This window comes from Mustela lutreola, chromosome 13 (genome assembly GCF_030435805.1).
Source record: "Mustela lutreola isolate mMusLut2 chromosome 13, mMusLut2.pri, whole genome shotgun sequence".
NCBI classification, from domain to species: Eukaryota; Metazoa; Chordata; class Mammalia; order Carnivora; family Mustelidae; genus Mustela; species Mustela lutreola.
The window spans coordinates 11833327-11851375 of record NC_081302.1 but is presented as its reverse complement, the minus strand read 5'-3'; the positions used below and the strand labels follow the sequence as shown (position 1 = coordinate 11851375).

The following is an 18049-nucleotide window of genomic DNA, read 5'->3' as shown; positions in this document are numbered from 1 at the left end:
GGTAGATAGATGTTTTTTAAAGCTGTCTGCTCTCTCCTAAACACTCTCTAAAAAATGAAGGCCACTAACAGCTCACTGCTAATCCTTTTCTCTGGTGGTGGTTTATAATGGGAGAGGAGATTCTCATCTGTCTGCAATGGTTTATCTGAAAGCAGGAGACCAGATAAATTCACGCTCCCCTCAAGGCCTGTGAAACAGGGGTGTGTTCTCAGATTTCTGCATCAACACCTTCTTGGTCTCCTAAGGGCTGAAACCTAAGGCTATAGTTAATACCTTCAGCTTCACAATCTCACCAAGCCAGGGAAGAGGAAGCTCACTGTGGTGTGGTGCAAAAGATTACTGGTAAATATTTACTAAATAAATAAGTTCAAATATCCATCCACTTTATCCTAAAATACTTTTTACATATCACCTCTTTATTTTATGCCCTCCTCATTACTTCTTGTCTAAATTATGGCAGAAGTCTCCTACGTTGTATCGAAGCCCCCAGTTCTCTGCACCCATCCATGTCCCAGCCCCACAAGGCTCCAACCACAGTTCCAATATTTCTGGAGCAGAACTCTAATCTTGGCATCTTCTAGCTCTGAAAAAAGTCAACACTCCACAACCTGGCCCTCGCCCATCATCCCCAACCATCCCACATGACCCAAATCTGCGTACCCCTAACTCTCTACACTTCACCAGTTTTAACTATTCACTGTTCCCCAGGTACACCCCACAATTTCCTCTCCAGGGGCCTTCACTCATACAGACCCCTCTAACTACAATAATTCAAGTCTACTTCAGCTCAAAATGCCATCTCCTTCATTATGCTTTTTCTGATACCCTGGACTGTAAGTACTCTAACTCCTGAGAACTCTTTAAGGCTTTACTTATGACTTTCCAGTGATACAATCTTCTATTTCAATGTGCATAAATTTGCAATCTTTTCTCCCCTATCAGGCTGTCAACACCATAGGATACAACCTGATTTACTCATCCCGGTTTCCCAGTGCACTTAGCACAGTGTTCGGCACATATGGGGACTCAACAAACGATTTCAACTAATTTGGTGCATGTGTGAAATTAAAAATCTATTCAGATACACGTGGAAATACAGATGTGGAAGCATCTATAATATACATGTGCATGCATATTTATCTGCCAATCAAATACTTGCTCATTTCTTTTCCTGGGGATTATTAACATGATCCGCACACGTCCTTAATAGCAGGAAGCAAAAAAATCAATTAAGATAAAGTGAAACAAAAATCAAGCCTAAACCAAGGCATGCACCTTAATGTAAGAACTAATTTTAATATTTTATGAACAGATACTTCTTTGCACTTGAAACAGGGACTAGTGCCATATCAGTTATGCTATCATTAGACTAACTGCAATCAGCAGGATGTCACCTTGCTTCCGGAAACCACCCCCTCTTAAGCATTCAGTACCTTTTACAATCAGTAAAAACCCAGGTAACAGTGCCATGCAAATCTGTGTTCCATGGAGCTTAAAGTCCCTGATGATTTTGCATAAAAAACTGAATTTTCTTTTCATGCACGCTTCCCACAATCAATTCAGATTATTTTTAATCTGGAGCTCCACAAAAATTGGTTTCATTTTCAGTTCTGAAGAAAGAAGGGGTTTTATAGTTCCTGCACCCTCAACTACATAGCTGAAAACAAACTACAATAATATACTATCCTATTATTTAATGTGAGTTTGAAAGGCTAATAGGATAGTGTTATTAAATCTCACATTACTTGTTAGATAAGAACATAAACAAGACCCAAATCCCTGCATATCTGGGGTCTTTGCACCTAGAAGACCCATTCTAGATGCCAAAAAAAATGAGTCTCTTAAATGCCCTGTTTTCCCTAGATGGTTTCAAAGTAAATCACATGTATATAGCTAAAAATCTTACATTTAGGACTGTGCAAAATGTTAACAGCTACATCACCATAAAAACAAAAGGCCTTCTCTCCCACCTCTGTAGCCTATTCCTCTGAGCCCTGACCCACAATTCTCTGTCATTGATATGAGTTTCCTCCATTCCTACTCAACAGCTTCATGAGTGAAACATTCTGTCCCCACGCCTGCCATGCACATGTACAACAAGCTTCAAGTTTCCTGGGTCTCATGAAAGCACTGTATTAGATGTGGAAGTCCGGGGTATGTTTCTATTTCCCACAAAGCTGACTTCAGTTTCAGCACCTTCCCATAAACTTGATCTGCACTGATCACAAACTTCTTTCCTTTCAGGGTGCCAAACAGCCAAGGGACTCCCAAAAGGGAACACCAAAAAAAGCTGCCTGGGCCTCATCTGCAGTCCTCTTTCCCTTTAGATTATACCCTCCTTGAAGACAAAGTCTATGTCTTTTCTTTTTTTTGGTAAGGTTTTATTTATCTCTGTCAGAGAGAGAGAGAGAGCTCAAGCAGGGGGAGAGGCAGAGGGAGAGAGAAAGAAGCAGACCCCTGCTGAGCGGAAAGCCTGATGTGGGACTCCATCCCAGGACCCTGGGATCATGACCTGAGCTGAAGGCAGACACTTAACCAACTGAGCCCCCCAGGCGTCCCGAAGTCTGTGTTTTAATCAAAGGTTTATCCTTTAGCATCTACTGAATCAATGAACCGATAATAACTGGGGACCTACTGAACAGAAGCGTAAGCTTTAAAAATGTGTAGTTTAACACTGCATTTTTGTCTGCTAATGTCATCATTACGAACTCAAAAAATGCCTTAAGATCTGCTAAAATCCTGAGTAAAAGATAAACAAGAGGACAGTGAATTCTCAGGAGGTTTTAGGGAAGATCTCCTAGCCTGATAATGTGGAAGATCAGAGGGAAGCCTGGCGCAAAAAAGACTGGGCTCCATCAGGCCCTGCCCCTCCCCTCTCAAAGGTCGCTGCTGATGGAAATGAGCTCCATGGCTGCACCAGGCCAGGCTCCAAACCTAAGGATTTGATCAGAAACCATCAGCTTAAATCCACTGTGGGCCCGTTAGTGCTTCCCCTGCTGTACAGGTGACAGACACAAGGCAGGCCCTAGGCCAGGCCACAAAGGAGTAAGTGTCACAGGGAGAGGACTTAGTTCCCCAGACAGGAAGTATAATGCTCGCTGGAACACACTGGGAAGTTATGGAGTAAGGCTGGCTTGGAGATTCCTTCCAAGTAGAAGCTCTCCAAGGCCCCAAAATTCCGTATTGTAATAACAGAAGCCAAGCTTCTTTTCGACAATTTCTAACAACTGAAGCTATGGAAAAAGACATCTGTGATTCTCTCAAATTCTAGAGGCTATTCTGAAATTCCCTTCCTCAGAGGGAGCGCCCCATAAATCTACCAAAGGAGCCTTCCTCACCACCCAACTTGGGGGGTATCCAGAGCGCATAATCTTCATTCCTCCTCTCCAGCTTGGAAACTCCAGACCATGATATGTGATTTATAAAATAAGACTGTCCCCAGTTCCCGAAACCAACATCTGCTCCTACTGGTCATCCCTCTTCTCTCACACTACCTCTTACACGTTATGGAAATCTCAACACCAATGTGTTTACTAAAATCGGCCTGATGTAGTAACTAATACTGTGTCACTAATCTTTGCCCCAATCGGTTTGAAGTGCTTTTCAGTTTTATGTTTCTTTAAATACTTGATACATCTATTGGTTTTTCACAAAATCACCTCCAAAGAAGTCAGTACAGCACGCACATCCTTCAGTTTAAGAAAAAAAAAAATCATATAACAGTAGTTTTAACTGATCTTCTCAGACAAAAAATAACATTCAGAAGTTTTTCTTGAAAGAATAAAGAAAATTAAAATGGCTAAATGAACATATTATAAGAAGAAAAAAAAGTTAACCTAAAAGATTAAATATCCTGCAAATTCTATCCAGTGTAATAGTTTATAAATGAGTCTAATATACTATAAATATTATGGCATCCCTGCTATCACCACAGGAACTCTGCTTTCTACTTAATAAAACAACAATATATTAGAATGACAGAATAAATAAATTCACTAAACAATTTTAGAAACGCACCTTTTCTGTAATAATACAATTTGAACCAAACTGCCATTTATAGCTTAATATTTATTTTAGCTAAGGCAACGCAGCCTGGAAGGTAAAATGACCTAGATTAACAGAGCTTATTCTACAGTAAAGAATTTTAGGTTAATAGGCCCAGGAAAGGTTTTTCTCAAGCCACATGATTATTTTAACCAAAATACACATAAAATCATGATTTTCATGATTTTTTCCATCCCTTAAATAACATTATTTTACTACGTTAATTCTTAATTCCTCAATAAGTTTCTACTGAGATCTTTTTTAGATTAATCTTGTAATTCTTGTTTTTTAATTCCTTCTCTCTTTTCTCCTAACTCCTTAAATAGAAATGTAGAACTCCATTCTTGACTTGTAGAAAAAAGAATGTCAGTTCCTACCAACTGGCCTGGGACTAATGAAATACACAAGCAGGAGATCCATGGTGCAAATGGATGTATCATATTCTGATATTATCTGATTACCATGGTCTGTGAAGATACTCATTGAAATGTAAGTGTAAACAGAATAAACTCAATTATTTCCTGTGGTCAGTGGAAAGTACATTGGACCAGGAGTCAGTAAACTCAATTTTTTTCTTGTCTATAATACTAATGAGCTGTATGACAACATACAAATAGCTTAACCATGTAGATCTTAATCTTCTTCATCTATAAAATTAGGAAGCTGCTACCAGATAACCTCTCAGGATAACTTTCACCTCCAAAACAGTATGATTTCATTTCCATATCACAAACTTCTATCAACCCAGAGAATTTATGGTACTTTCCATAAAGGAGAAGTTAATCATTCAAGTTAACAAATTAAAAGTTTCCGAGAAACTCTGGGTACCTGGCTAGCTCAGTCAGTGTTAACATGCCACGCATCATCCTGGCGTCATGAGTTCAAGACCCATGTTGGACACAGAGAGTACTTAAAAAAAAAAAAACCTTAAATTTAATTTTTTTAAAAAGTTGCCAAGAAACTCAAAATTTTAAAATTACACCATTTAGACAATTCCTGCCATCCTTTCAGGAAAAACTGCTAAATATTAGCCAGATGACCCTGAGTGAGTCATTTGATTTTCCGGTCTTCAGTTTCCTCATCAGAAAAAAACAAATAAAAATATATTCCTGTCTGACTGGATTTTCCAAAGGCTCAAGCAAGGCAGTTTTTTGAGAGAATTTTATAAAGCTGTCAAATGCAAGTTTCACTATTTCACATGGGCCTCCTCCCTCTTCTATAAGCATTTAATGCAGGGATCTCACATCAACAATATTCTTGCTACCAAGATGCACATGTACACCTCACCAGGAGCACATTTTACATCAAGACGTACGCTTGCAGAAGCACTAAGATACACAGGCATAATTTTCAGAGTCCTCATTTGAATGTCTTCTTTGCAGCACCAAAATTTTCTTCCTATTCACTGTTTTCCTTTTTCTTGATTATTACCATCCACTTACAAAAGTACAACAGTTAGGAAATAGAATATATAAAGAACAAATCATACACGCCTAGCTTTTCATCTATTTCCTTCCAACATGTTTCTTACAGGCTATTTCTTCTACAGTTATGATCATACACATTTCCATATTTTACTTTCCACCCAACTGTAATTTTTTCATATTACAAATTCTCCCTCATTGGCACTTTTTTAAGAGCTATTTGATATTCTTTTAGATTGCTCTCACAAATAACAAAAGCTTGTACTTACTGGGTTTTTACGACGTGCCAAGCCCTATTCAAAGTGCTTTATATGCATGTGCTCACTTAATCATCACAGAGATCTACAAGATAAGTGCTATTATAATGTCCATTCTCGGGGTGAAAACTTCTCAGCAGAGTTCCAGACCAAAAAACGTCCAGAACCCAAGTTCGTATCCATTACATCCCAATGCCATCCCTAGAAAGAAAAATCCCCCTACCACCAGAAACTTGGTTATACCACCATCTTTTCTATGTTCTAGAATTCTGGAACTAAAGATTTGATATTTAACATATTTCTGAAACAAGAAAGAAGGATTCATTATAGCATCTGTAAGATCATAAAACTTTTTCATGAACAAAATATTGCTTATACTTTTTTCAAAAAGTGAGTAATTCTGTATATACTGTTTATAATCGCTTTTTTAACTTAACACAGTAAATATCTTTCCATAGAACATTACAATAGCCACACAATAGAACATGTATTTTCTGTCAAGACAAAATGTATGGAGGGGCGACAGGGTAGCAACAGTCAGTTAAGTGTCTGACTCGGCTTCAGCTCGGGTCACGATCTTGGGGTCCTCAGATGGGGCCCTGCATAGGGCTCCGTGCTCAGCAGGGAGATTGCTGGAGATTCTCTCCCTCTGGCCCTCCTCCCCACTTCCTTTTTTTCTTTCTCTCTCCCTCAAATAAATCTTAAAAAAAAAAAAAAAAAAAAAAAAAAAAAAAGACAAAATGTATGAAAATAGAGCATGTGAATCTCAAACTAAGAACAGAAAAGTTTCGGAATAAACTTGAGAATAAAGAGGTCAGTGGAGACCTCTTTATATCTGCTCCTAGATTTACTCAGCAAATCCAGTTAACATCCAATAAATGTTAACCTATAATAAATAAACGGACAAGTCTCCAACAGAAGCAGGGAACCCAGCCGGCCTCCTGAAGTAGACACACCCAAGTACTATCTTAATTGTATTTATCCCTGCCAAATTCAGAAAAGGGGGCAGGGAGATTCAAACACACCATTTGGCATTACAGAGTTCTGATCAGATAATAAGTCTCCTTGCAATCTATTCACTGATAAGGACTCCGGGAATCCTAGAAGGAAAAAAAAAAGTGACAAGAGATGTATAATAGGAACAACTTCAAAAAAAAAGAAAAAGAAAAAGAAACAATTTCACCATCCACATACTTCTTGATGGTTTGCAAAACTCACAATTGAACTGAATGGTGTTTGTATTTTTGTTTTATTTCATTTTGTTTTCAGATGAGTTAGTTACCAAATACCTAACACAAGAACTAGACCAGTGTATTATTTTACACACTGAAGCTCCAGAGAGTTGATAAAAACAAAGGGTCCTAAAAAAGGAAATGAATCTTACTTGCACCAAAATGCGTGGCTGCCTTCAAAAACTATGCAAAGATCATACAGATTTACTGACAACCTGAGCAGCTTTTTCTAAACTAAAACAAACACACGGCCAGCCCCAAGGTGATAGATTCTTCCCTGCGGGAATATCAACAAATTACGAGGTGGCAATGAGAAATTAATGACAAAATGGAATTGAGGGTTAGGAAATCTAATCAGAGAGAGGTAGCTGGACTAGAATGAAGTAAATAGAACCAGGTACAGGGGAGAGAAATTCAGGGCAATGGGGAATCAAAAAAGGATGAACAACCAGAACTGTAAGATGCCGTCTTCAGTAGTCACTCATTCACCCATAAACTGTTCGCCAGACCCCGCTACATGCCAGGCACTGGAGAAACGGCAGTGAACAAACAGTTCAGTGAGGGAAACAGGCATTAAACAAAGGTGCACACAAATAAAGATATAAATTGTGCTAAGCATAACAGAGGAAGAGAACAGGCAGGGCCTGTTTCAGTTTGGGTGGATAGGTAAGGCCTCTGTGAGGCAAGGGCATGTAAATACAGTTCCAAAGACCTAGGGGAGTGGCCTGGCAGATGAGGAAGGAGGCAAGAGGTGATTATTATCCCAGGCAGAGGTAAGAGCTTCTGCCAAGGTCCTGGGGTAGGAGACAGCCCGGCATCCAGAAACCGTTAAAGCCAGGCCAGGGAGCAACAGCCGAGAAGTGTGTAACAAGGAGAGTCCTTTACAGGCCAAGGGAAGAAGTTCCTATTACAAGGGCAGTGGGAAGCAATGGTGGGTTAAGTTTTCAGAATTAAAGCCTTAAGGATAGGCTTTGATTCTATTAAAGAAAGGCTGCAAAGAGACGAAGACAGGAGGGACTGATCAGGACAGGACACGGAGGGAAAGGGATAAGAAGTTTGTAGTCAGGAGTGCGGCCAGAGGCTCACCAAAGATTTTAGCTCCCTTGCAGACACACAGATAAACCTATACTTCCCTGCCCTTGGAGCTAGGTGTGCTTTTTGTCAATGGAACGGAAGCAAAAGTGACTGTGTGGAAGCCTAAGTCTCCACACTGTTGGCCTCCACAAGGGCACACCCCAATTAAGATGATGGCTGTCCCATCAACCCAGGTGCTAGGATATGAAATAACATGTCCCAGCCATCCTTGACAGAGAGGTAGCGCTGGGAACCTCTGAGCCTCGGAGGTTCTGGGAGTCATCAGCCCACAATGACTGAAGCAAAAACAGAACATAGGGGATGCAGTGATGATGGAATGAGAAAGGCAAAAGAAAACCAAGAGAGGAAGGAGGAACGAACGATTTCAAAGTCAGTGGCCATGACAGTGATGTCTATTGGTAAAGAAAAGAACACAAAAAGGATGGCTGGTTTGGGATGAAAAGTGGCAATTTAAGTTTCATAGATGTTGAACATAAGGGACTCACAGGACAGCCAAGTGCACATGTGAGGCAAGTTAGTGGACAAGCAAGTCTAAGCTAGGGAAACTGAGGTCAAGATTCAGAAATCAGAGAGAATGTGTGGCACTCCCTTTTGGTGAAGGGGGGAGATTAAATTCCACGAGCCAGTGGTGGAGAAGGGACCCTGCAGGAATGCCCCTGGGTGGTGAGAGCAGCAAAGGGACAGAGGACTAGGGCATGGAGGAGAAGCAGAGAAAAGGAAGATGGCGGCGGAATGGCCCGAAACGCTGTAGACCAGCAAGTTGACGGGGTGAGGACGGACAGAACACCCCTGACCAAGGACAGAAGTCAGGCTGCAAAAGCACAATCCAAGGTCACACAGCGGTTACTAGCAAAGAGGTACCAGAACCCAAACAGCCAGGCCCAGGCCCCTGAACTTAACCACGAGCTCCCTGCCTTCCAGCAAAGCAATGGAAGAATTTTCTCATCATTACTCTTCGAAAACAAAACATAATGGCATCATAAATACTCCACATTCCACAATTTATTTAGACTACTGTCAAGACCTTTAGATACTTTGCAGTTGGTGCAGTATTTTACATTTTCTGCCCTGAACGGTCGGCAGTTTGACTTCAGAAACTGAACTTAATGCACATTTCAGATTAATCCTCAGGAGAAATTCCCACAGTTACAAGCACTGGACCAAAGAATGAGAATATGTTAAAGTTTCTAATATGTAGCCCAACTGCAAAAAGATTATAGCATTCATCATGTCATAAAATCCAGGAGACACAATTCTCATGAAATGCCATGCAAATGGAGTCCCTGGAGTTGTGGACGTGGGCAATCCTGCAAACAGGAGTGCCCAGTTCACCCATCCTTGCAAAGACCTTTTCTACCTTTGCAAATTTACCAGGCAAAGATGGCATCTTGTTTTAATTAATGTTTCTCTACTTTTTAGCAAGGTTGAACATTCTGGTCTGCTGTCTATAGGCTAATTATACTCCCTTCTTTGAGAAATTGCCTATTAATGTCCTTTCCCATTATTTTACAGGAGTGTTTTTCTTTTTGTAATTGATTTGTAAGAACTCTCAATAGATTTTTTTAAAATATTGTGACTGAGATATGGATACAGACAAATAGAGTGCATAGTGTTTCTAAGTTTATTGACTTTCAAATTTATGGTACTACTTGTTACACATAGAACAGAGGTTTGAGGGTTTACATGGGAAGGCAATCAGCAGAACAGTGAGGAACATGTGGTCCTAGACAGAGACCCTCCATTTACAGCTGTGTCACCTTGTGGTGACTTACCGTCCCATGCATGAAGCCCTAACACAGGTCCTAGGATACAGTAAGTGCTCAATGAATCCTGGATCCAGATATACTGAGTCAAGATAACCAATCTTTCAATCTTTTCCTTTATTAACATAATCAATACCTGAAATTTGCTAAAAACTACTAAGTGACTTAAATACGTGACCTTATTTAATCTTTATTTTAAAAACTCTAAGGTAATAATGTTTAATAATCCCAACTCTCAGAAGAGCAAACTGAGGATTCAGTGTAGTAACCTGCTTGGAGGCCTCAGCTCACCAGTGGCAAAGCCACAGCTTGCTTCCTAAGCCCCAGACCAAACTGGTTTCTCCCTTTACTTTAACACTTTAAAAATCCCACTCCACCCTTACATGATTATTCATCCCCGCTTCTTTTATTTATTTCACATGTAACTCTTATATTTAGTTGTAATTTATTTTAGTATAAAAGCTGGGTTTTAGCATAAACACTGGTTTTTTGCAGCAGCATTTCCTGAATGGTGTGCACCCACCATGTTTGACTACTCCTCCCATGATACCCTAAATGTTTACACACTGAGGCCTATTTCGGGGTTTTCTTTTCATGCCAGAGACCTTTCTCTCCCTGTCACTGGGCCTGCATGACACAAACTCATTACATTATTTACCCCCAAGATTACACTTAGGAGAAGATGTCTCTAAGAAGTATATATTCACAGACTGCTATGAACCTCTTTCCTAAAATAGGTCTCAAAGAGACAAGGAAGGGGCGCCTGGGTGGCTCAGTCGGTTAAGCATCTGACTCTCGAATTTGGCTCGGGTCATGATCTCAAGGTCATGGGACTAAACCCTGTGTCAGGCTCTACACTAAGTGTGGAGCCTTCTTAAGATTCTCTCCCTCTGTCCCTCCTCCCTCTTTCTCTCCCTCTGTCAAAAAAAATTTTTTAAGAAAAGAAAAAGAATTATTTTGTGGTGTCCTCTCAGCCACTCACTGAAACTGTTCCCCAAATTAGGAAATGTACCTCTCAAAATTTCTTTCCCTTCCTCCTACAACTTATCCCTCTTTGCCCAAGCTGCTCTGTTCCTTCTTGGCTTACCCGGGCATTCTAAGCTTTAGTTCAACCTCTTATACTTTTCTGGAACAAAAAAGTACCCCTTATCTCCACATCTTTCAGGTCCAATTCAGTTTTTCTGAACACTTTCCCATGGACACTAGTTCTCTGTCATCTCCTCTTCCTCTATCGTGGGGCCAGCCATTTGACCCTTTAAATGTGCTCCTTATACTGTGACCAACTTTTTTGTAAACTACCGACCTGTCCACCTGTTTAGATCATAAACCCTCAAGGCGAGGACTTTCCTCATCCTCAGCACCCAGCAAAGAGTCCTAGCACAGAGAAGGCCCTCAATCCACAGGATTTCACAATTCCTTCCCTCCCTTTTCAAATTCAAGACATTACTAATGCCCTCCCATCTCCTAATATTCAAATCGACCAGAAACCAAAGAAACAGAACCTGTTGTTGATTATCTACTTGGAGATGGGCCTCCACCCAGCTTCCTGTGTTTTGGGACATTTCTGTTTTGCTCGGACTCGACCAGAGGGTGGAGAAAGACAGTGAGGTGATGCTCAGGCCAGTTCAGTTGTCAATTTACTAACATATCTGATTTAAAATTACAGACAAAATGAGATTCTACCTTCCTAAGGATTTCAAAGACTACCACCACTTAGGTCTCACATTATCTCTCTGGAACCTTGAACCGACTGACCTAGGAGGGTGACGAAGGCCCCAAGCACGTAGTCCAGGAGAATATCATCCCACACCTTCTGTCCCTTCCCCTCCAGTAACACAAAAGGAAACTGAGTGACCCAACTTGGTTTCATTTCATTTCACACCACTGGATCTCCAAGGAGCATGGAAGGAGAGTTAGAAGCTGAGCATACTAAGATGAGCAAGGAAGTCGGAAGCCAGGTGACTTAGGCATCAACATCCAAGTGCATATGGCTGGTAAACCCATGCAAAGGCCTGTGTTATAATATTCACACAAATTTTTTAGAGAAAGGATATTTTTAGGCCTTGGGTGACATACTGTTAGATCTAGGCCATTATGATGCTATCTTTAATGAATCTGAAAGACCCAAGGTAAAATGCTTTGGGAGCTCCAAAAGCAATCACAATTCAACCCTGTTCAGGGAAGTTTTTCTTCTGAGCTTGCATATTATTTTGAATGTGCTGCCCTCCTGACTATTCTAAATCATGGAAAGCTAATTCTGGAATTGTGGGGATACTTCTTTCATTACCCAAAATCATAAATTACTGGGGCACCTGGGTAGCTCAGTGGGTTAAGTCTCTGCCTTCGGCTCGGGTCATGATCTCAGGGTCCTGGGATCAAGCTCCGCATCAGGCTCTCTGCTCAGTGGGGAGCCTGCTTCCCCCCTCTCTCTCTGCTTGCCTCTCTGTCTTGTGATCTCTCTCTGTCAAATAAATAAATAAAATCTAAAAAAAAAATCATAAATTACTTTTCCTACAGTCAAGAACATTAGTAGCAGTACCTTTACCTTCTCATAAAAGCATCCTAGAATTCAAGCATGCTGATAAGGAAAGGGACTCTAGGAACAATCTAGTATAGCCCCTCATTTAATATAATAGAGCCTGGGGCACCAGAGTGGCTCAGTGGGTTAAGCATCTGACTCTTGATTTTGGCTCAGGTCATGATCTCAGGGTTGTGAGATCAAGATCCATGTTAGGCTCCTCCATGCTCAGTGGGAAATCTGCCTCTCTCTCTCTCTCTCTCTCTTTCCCTCTGCCCTCCCCCTGCTCACACACTCTCTAAAATAAAGAAATAAATCTTTAAAATCTATAGAACTTTGAAGTTCAGAGAAGTTAAGCGGCAGCCCAGCATAACTTAAGTAGCTGGCAGAATATGTGCCAGGCACTGTCAAAGAGCTTTATCTATAGAACTCATTTAATCTTCCCAACTAACCCTAAAAAAAATAAGTACAGAATTATTTCCACTCCACAGATGAGGAAACTGAGGCACAGCAAGGATAAGTTATGTGCCTAAGACTGCCCATGGGACTCCAGGGCCCATGGTCTAAACTACTAATCCTCTAGGATTAAAACCCAGGACCCCTGACCCCAGAGAGTGTCCTCTCTATTACAAATAATTCTACGCCTCGCCAAAGTGCGAACCACATTCAAAAGGGTCGGCAAACCTTGTTTAAATTCTGATTAGAACAAACTACCTATTAAATATTTTTTTAAGCAATCTGGGAAACCTGAAGAGTATATCAATAGATTATTTATTAATTTTATCATAATGGCATTGTATTTCTGTACAAAATATCCCTATTTTTAACAACACATACTAGGTATATGGGGTAAAAGAACAAAAGGCCTGGAATTCCCAATGTCACACGTATACAAACACACACACACACACATACACACACACACACGACACTTAAAACAAAGTTGGGTAAAATCTCGATAATTACTGAATCTGTGTGATGGATTATAAGGGTTCATTATACTATTCTCTCCATTTTTTTTTGTATGTTTACTTTCGAGCTCTTCAAATTAGTACAAAATCATTTTTAAAGTCCCACAAACCTGAGCCTATGAAAAATGAAGCTATCAAACAATAAAATATTTATGAGCACATCTCACTTTTAAAGTTTAAGTGGCACCCTTTATTACCCACTGAATTATTTAATTTTGTTGTTTCTGGTCTCACTACCAGCCACTCACCAAAGCTAGAAGCATGTCAAGAGCCAGTTAAATTCATACCCTATTCATTTTTAATTTTAGCCCACCTGCAAAATTGCTTTATTGTCAGCTAGTTAAGAATATTTATTGAGTTTTTACTATAACGTAGGCATTGTATTAGCATTGACCCAAGTCATCAAAGACAGAGCAGAGCAATACTTCCATCCAAACATGGATGAACAGACCATGGGATTCCAACCCCTGGCTTGGTTGCTGTTCGGCCTCCCACAAGGATCAGGGGGACCTCCTTATATCCTCCTAGATTAAAGCCAAACCAGAACTTCTGTGGCAGGTGCACCTGCTGTGGTTTCCTAACAGACACTGGGGAGCAGCAAGAAGAAGCAGGTGGTGGCAGAGTACCTGTCTTAGGGGTAATTTTTAGCATCTGTATGCTATCTCAAATTCCTCCTTCTGCAATGCAGAACCATTGCCACACACATCCCACTCTGCCAGGGAGCCCCTCAAATGCCCCAGGGATGACACCAGCTCTCCTACAATTTTTTTTTTGTTTGTTTTGTTTCATCAGAGAAGTGACCACTGACAGACAACACTAAGAGCTGAGACACCAGCCAGGCATCTGACTGTTCATGGGGAAGGTGCCTAAGGAAAACAGATGTGCTATTAAAGTGTCATAAGGTAACACAGAAGTGTGTCATACACGGGAATAGACATTACCAGGTCACTATCAGTAGGCCGCCTCCAGTAGGAAGGGCAGGTACTCAAGGAATGCTGCATGTCTACAGCTGTTGCAGTGTGTGCATATTTTGGAACTTCCGTGCTCAGCCTAATGGTTATTAAACCAGTACCTCCTCTTCAGGTCAGGCCTGCCAGAACTTTGGAAATCATGGTATAGTCATGTCTTACTTACTCTTCTTTTGCCTCAAATCCCTAATGAGGACATTAGCCCCCAGGGTGAAAAGAACCGAATTTCAGGTAACAAAAGAAAAAACATCACAGATGTTGCAGGCCTTATCCTTAACATACACCCAATGGCAAAAGTCAAGAAGATGCAGAGAGTCCTCCTTGGGCCAAAGGAAGAGAAGTCAGTTTGGGTTTTGGAGGAGAAGCCGGGTTCTGGTCTATTCCCAACTCTGCTCTACTCTTTCCATCAACTGATCAAGTTCAATAGAAAAGAAAAAATAAAATCCCTGTTTATTACTGGCAGACTGACTGGAGTTTGAGGAATCTGGGGTGACTTGGCAGAGCTATCAATTGAGAGAAAAATCAAACTAAGCAAGCTGGATATGGAAACCAGCAAAGCCTCATCTCCAATATCCACGAACATCATTCATGTCATCCTGTGTCTGCTCAGGAAGGGCATCTATCTGCCACCAGAATGATGCCTTGGCTCCTGTGTTAAGGGCCCCTGCACTCACCAGGACAATATCCCACACACAGCACCCCAAAGCACAGAGAATCACTTCCAAGGCCCATCTTCTTGCATCACTCCAACAAACACCACAAATCTCCCGCCCACAAACAAGCCCCTTTCAAGAAAACAAATGCCAACAACAACGCAAGGAGCAGCTAAAAGTTTCCAGCTGCCCCAGAGAACATGCTGCCCTCAGAAGTCGCTCCTCTCCTGCACCTTCCAAGTGATCTGGGTGTACTGTGTTTCCAAATATAGCAGGGCCAGCCCTGGCTACAGAAAAGTCGATTTAAAACTTCATCTTCCTACACCCAGGGACCCATTCTTTAAAGATGTTCTGTTACGACCAGATTACTCTTGGGGCTGCTTGTTTCACTTGCTTCAAATCCCCAAACTTCTTGGTAATCTGCACCAGCGCTGAAATTACCAAGGGTTTCTATCACGCCCCCTAACCCTTGTAAGAGGAGGCCAAACCTCAGGAAGCCGGTTTAAGGGGAGGGGGCGGAACCGCTTCCCTTCTGGAGCTCAGCCCACCCTAAGGGTGCGCAGGGCCACCTCTCACCCGGGTTACCGACTAGAAAAAGAAGCCCTCACCTCCACTCCCCTGCAGCCCTCCAGGCCACAGGTGCCAAGACCCTCCAGAATATACCGGAAGAGCCGGGGACTGCGGGAGGAATGGGAGCAAGGAAGTGTAAAACCCCAATTTAGCAGAGGAAGGTAAACTTGCGGGGGGTCGGGGGGGGGCGGAGTTTAGGGAGATGACCCCCTCACTTCCAGGAAATTTCCCAGGAGGGAAGGGGCAACAGTGGGGAGAGGACCCCAGACTCGGGGTGGGGATATGGAAGTTGCTGCCCTCCAGGATCTTCCCCTCTCTCCCGTCCAGCATCCACCACCTCTTAATCCTGCAGACCCAGCAGAGTCGTGCAGCTCGGCCTGGGCCCGACCGACTTAGAGGAGCGTGGAGGAGGTGGCCGCCCGCCCGCCTCCCACCGTCCGCGGTCCCGCACTCACCAGAAGCACCGAGCCACGCACCACCTCCGACACGCTCTGCCGCAGCTCGGCCGCCGTGCCGGGCTTACTCAGCGCCCGGGTGAACTTCCGAGTCTCGGTCGAGGCAGGGAGCAGCGGCGGCTGCGACATCCTCGCCGTCACCGCCGCCGCTGCGCCAGCTCCCGCGGTCCGGCCCGGCCGCGCCGCCGCCAGGTGCGCCCTGAGCGCCCGGCCTGGCCCGCCCGCAGCTCCCGGCGCCGCCGCCCGCCCGCTCCCACTGCCGCTCGCCGCGCGTCCTGGCGGCGCAACCCGAGCCGCGCCCTCCGCACCGTGTCACGCCCCGAGGCGCCCCGGGAGACGTCCGCGGTGCCCCGCACTCAGAGCAGCGCCCGGGCTCGCTAGGGGCGACCGTGAGTGTGGCGGTGGCGGCACCCCCATGCCACCGGCCTCCCTCGGCGGCCGCTCGCCGGGCCGCCTCCTCGGGGCGGGGTGTCCGGCGCGGGGCGGGGCGGGGCGGGAGGAGGAGGAGGAGGAGGGGCGGTGCGGCGGGACGGCGGGCCCGGCAGGTCTGCCCCGCAGGCGCTGCTCGGCGCCGGACGAGGTGGCAGGACGCCGGCTGCCGGACGGGTGGGGCGCCCCCCCAACCCCTCTGCTTCCCGGGCCGCTAGTCCTAAGACCCGAGGTGAAGGCCGCGCACGCCGCTGACAGGGCGCACAGTCTGGCGCTGGAGCGGGACCAAGTCCCCGGAACCGGCGCCTGTATAGTGGGACCCCACGCTCCGCGGCAGGGAGCGGGCTCGGTGGCACCACGCCCCCGGGCGCCGGGGGCTCTGGGGTTTCGGGAAGGTGGACTTGATGCGGCACGGAGAGCACGGAGCCGGATGGAGCGCCCTGTCCGGGACGCGGCGGGGAGCGCCACACGCTCTCGCAGCGGCGCTTCTCGGCCTAAAAGCCCTCAGGGGCGTAGCGCGAACGGCGGGAAGCCTCCGGGAGCGCCCCCGCGCGAGGGGCGGCGCGGGCCGGGACAGTCGCTGCGAGTCACGCAGACCCCGGCCCGCAACGGCGACCTGCTGCGTCACCTTGGGCGGGATGGAAACTTCTGAGCCTCGCCTATTTCTCCTATAAACTGAGGAAAAATAATAACCTGCGCGAGGCTGAAGCGACACCTCATGCCTTCCTGCCGCCCCTCCGCGGCCGGGCGGGACCGCAAGGCTTGGAGCCCGGGAAACCCAGAAGCGCCGGCCTGCGAGCCCAACGCAACCCAGGAGCTGGCGGCTGCTAGCGACAGCCACCCATCTCGGGAACTTCCTCACACAGGCTTTACCGCTTTCCCATCCCTACAGGGTCCCACCACCTTGTCCCCTGTTCCCCTCTTTTCTGAGGAAACCCTAAGCAGCCTAAGTCTGACCCGGGCGGGGAGAGGGCGTACAGAGTGGGGGGGGGGGGGAATTTGAGCTGGGCCTCGAGCGCATGCTCAGTCGTCTGGGTTTGGGCGGGTTCCCGGGGCGGGGATAGGCGGCTCCGTTGATTGGCCGATCTGTGCAGGCCACGCCTACTCTCTGCTGATGGACAGCTCCTCACCTGCCAGGTCGGATTCCGCCGCGCGCGGTGGTATCTTGAAGCAGGCGTTCAGGGGAGTCGCCGCCACCGCTCCAGCCCAAGATCCCTGAAGCGTCGAAGCCTTCTTTCCCGCAGGGAAGGAGGCCGTCCATTTCTGGCCACCCCACCAAAAAGCCAAACACTGGCCTAGCTCGGAATCGTAAAGGGGTAGGGGAAACCCAGACTCATGCAGGAAGCAGAACATCGCGGTTCAGGGGCTGGTCTGGCGCATAATACGACTGGAGGTTAGGCATGCAGTTAGCGCTCAATAGAAGCTCGCTGGATTGGATTCTTTTCCTAGTAGGTTGGAATGCAGGATGTGGCTCTGAGTGAGCCTGACAGACTAGAAGATACACGAAACAAGTCATGAATGATAATAAAAACAATTCACAATAACTCATTTCCTCCTCAGCGATTTAAGGGAATAGCCTAGACATTTCCCAGCCCTCTTCTGTTCCTAGCGTGGAACCGGATTACCCCCACACGGTGCGGCGGGTGCAGGCCCCTCTCTCTCTGCCCTTC

The 18049-nt window shown here is 44.9% G+C and overlaps 1 protein-coding gene across 5 annotated transcripts in view; it reads right to left on the bottom strand.

The window, feature by feature from the left end:
• The window catches only part of DOCK9 (dedicator of cytokinesis 9), a 276616-nt gene extending 260216 nt beyond the window's left edge, over positions 1–16400 (bottom strand). For 3 of the 5 annotated variants that reach the window (XM_059144098.1, XM_059144101.1, XM_059144104.1), the window contains exon 1: positions 15951–16399. In XM_059144098.1, coding sequence (XP_059000081.1) covers positions 15951–16079 — 129 coding nt within the window. In that variant the 5' untranslated portion in view covers positions 16080–16399. Of the gene's footprint in view, positions 1–15950 lie in introns of all 5 variants that reach the window. The other 2 variants (XM_059144086.1, XM_059144093.1) reach the window with 1 other exon arrangement.
• Positions 16401–18049: the final 1649 nt, after the last annotated feature.